Here is a 3,574-nt window from a genome sequence, read left to right as displayed (position 1 = left end):
ATTTTGATTTCATCATTAGCATCCGGCGTCAGGTTGACGCAGCGGCAGCGGCGGCGGGAGGCGGCGGCGGCAGCGACGACCCCGGCTCTCCGCCTGCCCGCAGCAGCCCCCCGGTGCCTCGGGCTGCGCGGGTCCCCCCGGCCCCCCGCCCTGCCGCCCCCCCATGCGAGGGGCCCCCGGCCGGCCCCGCCGCCGCGCTCCCACGCCGCCCCGCCGCGCCTGTCCCCCGCGCCGCCGGGAGCCGCCACCTGCGCGCCGGGCGCGGGCTGCGGGGCCAGCGGCGGCCAGGAGCCGGGCGGGCAGCGGAGGATGCCGGAGACCGGGCAGGAGCCACCCAGCGCCCCTCCACCGGCCCCCAAGGAGTCCTTCTACATCAAGAACCTGCTCAACGGCGGCCCCCCCAAGGCGGCCCCCAAGCAGCCGCGGGCGCTGTTCGCCCCCTCGGGCAAGGCGGCGGTGGACGGCGCCGGCTTCGCCCTCTCGCAGGTGGGAGACCTCGCCTTCCCCCGCTTCGAGATCCCGGCGCCGCGCTTCGCCCTGAGCGCACACTGCCTGGAGCGCGCCCAGACCTGGTGGTACCCCTACGCCCTGACGCCGGCCGGAGCCCACCTGCCCCGCACGGAAGGTACCGCTCCCCAAAACTTCCACCACTCCTTCCTTCCCTCTGTCCCTCCCCAGCGGAGCGGCGGCCGTGGGGACCGGGGGGCGGCGGGGTGTGAAGTTGGCGCTGGGGCTCCGCGGGGATCGGGCCGGCTCGTCCCGTTCCTCCTGACGGGACGCGGGGCCTGGGTGGGTGAGGGTGTCTCTCTGTGTCCCTCGTCGTCCCCCCCTTCACGCCCCGCTTCGTCCTTCCTATCCAGCCGCAGAGAAATCCCTGCTGAGGGATTCGTCCCCCGCCTCGGGCACCGACCGGGACTCCCCGGAGCCGCTGCTGAAGGCGGAGGGGGAGCAGAAGGAGCTGGACTCCAAGAGCCCCGACGAGATCGTCCTGGAGGAGAGCGACTCGGAGGAGGCGAAGAAGGAGGGAGGCGCGGAGGACTGGAAGAAGCGGGAGGAGAGCCCGGAGAAGAAGCCGTGCCGCAAGAAGAAGACGCGCACGGTGTTCAGCCGCTCGCAGGTCTTCCAGCTGGAATCCACCTTCGACATGAAGCGCTACCTGAGCAGCTCGGAGCGCGCCGGCCTGGCCGCCTCGCTGCACCTGACAGAGACCCAGGTGAAGATTTGGTTCCAGAACCGCCGCAACAAGTGGAAGCGGCAGCTGGCGGCCGAGCTGGAGGCGGCCAACCTGAGCCACGCCGCCGCTCAGCGCATCGTGCGCGTCCCCATCCTCTACCACGAGAACTCGGGCGCGGAAGGGGGCGCGGGGGGCGGCGGAGCCCCCGGCACTCAACCCCTGCTCACCTTCCCTCACCCCGTCTACTATTCCCACCCCGTGGTCACCTCCGTGCCGCTCCTGCGGCCCGTCTGAGCCCGCGGAGGGGCGCGGAGAGGCGCGCAAGTCACCCGCCCGCTTGTAAGTACTGCAGCCCCTCGTGCGAGTCCCCTCCCGGTCTGCGGAGCGCGGGGGACAGCGGGGACACCACTGCGGGGCTGGGGGGGACCCCTCGGAGGGTAGTGGTAGGAGGAAAGTGGCGGAAATTTAGGGGGGGAAAAAAAAGAAATAAAAGAAAAAAAATGTGTGGGAGGGAGGGAAACGAAAATGAGCAAAGCGGGGACTTGTAGAGAATCCCGGAGCTGTCACACCTTTTGTAAACGTGGATGAAAACCGCGATGGTCTCTCTGTGGCTTTAGTTTTATTTTTGTAAAAAAATGGAAAAAAAAAAAAAAAAAGAAAGAAAAAAGAAAAAAAACAGAGGGGAAAAAAAGAAAAAAAAAAGGGGGGGGGGGGAAGGATAGTAATTTAAAAAAAAAATGAATGGTCCCAGGCCACTCCTCGAGATTTGCCAAACGCTAACGGGAAGCTGAATTTCTGTTCCTTTCGGACCTCTCCTCCTTCTGCCTCCAAATAATTGTTCAGGCTCCTGATCCTGTCGTGACTCAAACTTCATCGACCACTGCTTTTCATTTGAGCAAACCTTTGCCTCTTTGCTTGCCCACGTTTTGTACCTTTCGGTTTCTGTCATGAGACTTTCACGAGCAAGAAATACAGCCTCAAAGTGAACGATTAAATACACTCGCACGCTTTGAGTGACCCTTATTTATTATCGTTTACTTAGACATTTTTAATTCTTGTTTATAATTCTTGTTTTCCTAGTTGTCGGGTTGTTTCGGGTTTTTTTTCTTGTAAAGTTATTTCGGTATGTGGGGGGGGGGGGTGGGAAAGAAATCTGTACCCTTTTGCTTTCTTTTGTAATCCTAATTATTATTATTATTAATAATATTATTGTACTTTTGAACTGTGCAATATTGTACGACGATTCTTAAAGCACTGCTTTTATTTGAATGGTGAGGAAAGGGTTTTTAGCATTGTAAAATTGCGTTTCTTCATGTTGTGCAAAATAAAATAATAAAAAAAACATAATTAAAAGCGAAGGAAAGTGAGAAGAGAGGAGCAGGGCATGGGAATTAGCATCAGCCCGGCTTATGCGAATAAATAAGGGAGATTCAGTGAGCCGGGCGCTTTAAGTGAAGGACAATCAACTTTAGGGTAATTTTAATTTATTTGATATGATGTACAGTTTTCTTCTAAAGTCCATTGAGTATGTGGATTTTAATAGGCAGAAATCGAGTGAGGAGTGGACACCTTTAGTCTCTGTCTTAGTGTCTGCTCACCTGTTGTCTGACAATTGTTTGCTGTCTTCCCAAGGGTTTGGGTCGGTTGGTTTCTTTTCTTTGTTTGATTTTAAATTTTGTTTTCCCTTTTCGGTTGTACCCTCTGCCCTCCTGCTTTCTGTTAGGGATCGGTCCTATTTTTAAAACAGCCTATATTGTTATAAACTTAATGTTGTGGTGGATTAAAAAAAAAATCAATAAAACCCGTTCCTTATCATTTTTAAAGTGTGGTTTCGGGCGGAAAAAAAAAATAACAACAAAACATGAAAATAATAATAAAAAAAATAGAAACAACTAAAATAACCCAAGGGTTGTCTATGAGCGCCGGGGTATGGAACCGATCGGGATCCCGGGGATCGGGAGCGGGGATCCCGAGGCTCCGGCAAGGGGATGGGCAGCGGCGGGATGTTCTCAGCCCCGGCTCGGCGGGGTCACGGTGCCCGGGTTACCCCGAGTGAAGGCTCGCAGCCTCCGGGGGAGACCCCGGGACTGCGCGGGGGCAGCGGGGGGGGTCCCTTCCCACGGGAGCGCCGCCTCCCCTCCCTGGGGGCTTCCCCTGAACTTCTGGCCGCCCGTTCCTCCGCTCCCCCCCCGGTGCTGCCCCTTCTCCCCCCTCCTCCCGGGGCTGCCGCAGGGTGTCCAACCCCTCTGCCCACGGCCGGAGCCGTCACGCGTGTTAAAAATCCCCCGGCAGGGTTATTCGGAGATAGGATCGCTCTCCGCTTCCCCCCAGATTGGCCCGAATCGACGTGTTGATAGCGCCGAGGGCAGGATTTGGGGCCAAAGAAATCAAAATAAAACT

At 57.7% G+C, this 3,574-nt stretch overlaps 1 protein-coding gene across 1 annotated transcript; it reads left to right on the top strand.

Moving 5' to 3' along the window:
- Positions 1-309: 309 nt before the first annotated feature.
- Positions 310-1,551, top strand: HMX3 (H6 family homeobox 3). The gene is made up of 2 exons (XM_066190557.1): positions 310-625; positions 861-1,551. The coding sequence occupies exons 1-2, from the start codon at positions 310-312 to the stop codon at positions 1,466-1,468; spliced, it is 924 nt and encodes a 307-aa protein (XP_066046654.1). The 3' UTR covers positions 1,469-1,551.
- Positions 1,552-3,574: the final 2,023 nt, after the last annotated feature.

Source organism: Chamaea fasciata, unplaced genomic scaffold, assembly GCF_029207755.1.
Source record: "Chamaea fasciata isolate MVZ Bird 193981 ecotype frontalis unplaced genomic scaffold, bChaFas1.0.hap1 SCAF_9, whole genome shotgun sequence".
Classification (NCBI taxonomy): domain Eukaryota; kingdom Metazoa; phylum Chordata; class Aves; order Passeriformes; family Sylviidae; genus Chamaea; species Chamaea fasciata.
This window is presented reverse-complemented; position numbering and strand designations above follow the sequence as displayed.

What these genes read in the sequence shown, in the direction of transcription:
- HMX3 (XM_066190557.1), top strand. Translation starts at nt 310, where the DNA reads ATGCCGGAGACCGGGCAGGAGCCACCCAGCGCCCCTCCACCGGCCCCC. An exon ending in CCACCTGCCCCGCACGGAAG is followed by an intron (nt 626 to 860) that starts GTACCGCTCCCC and finishes CTTCCTATCCAG; the next exon opens with CCGCAGAGAAATCCCTGCTG.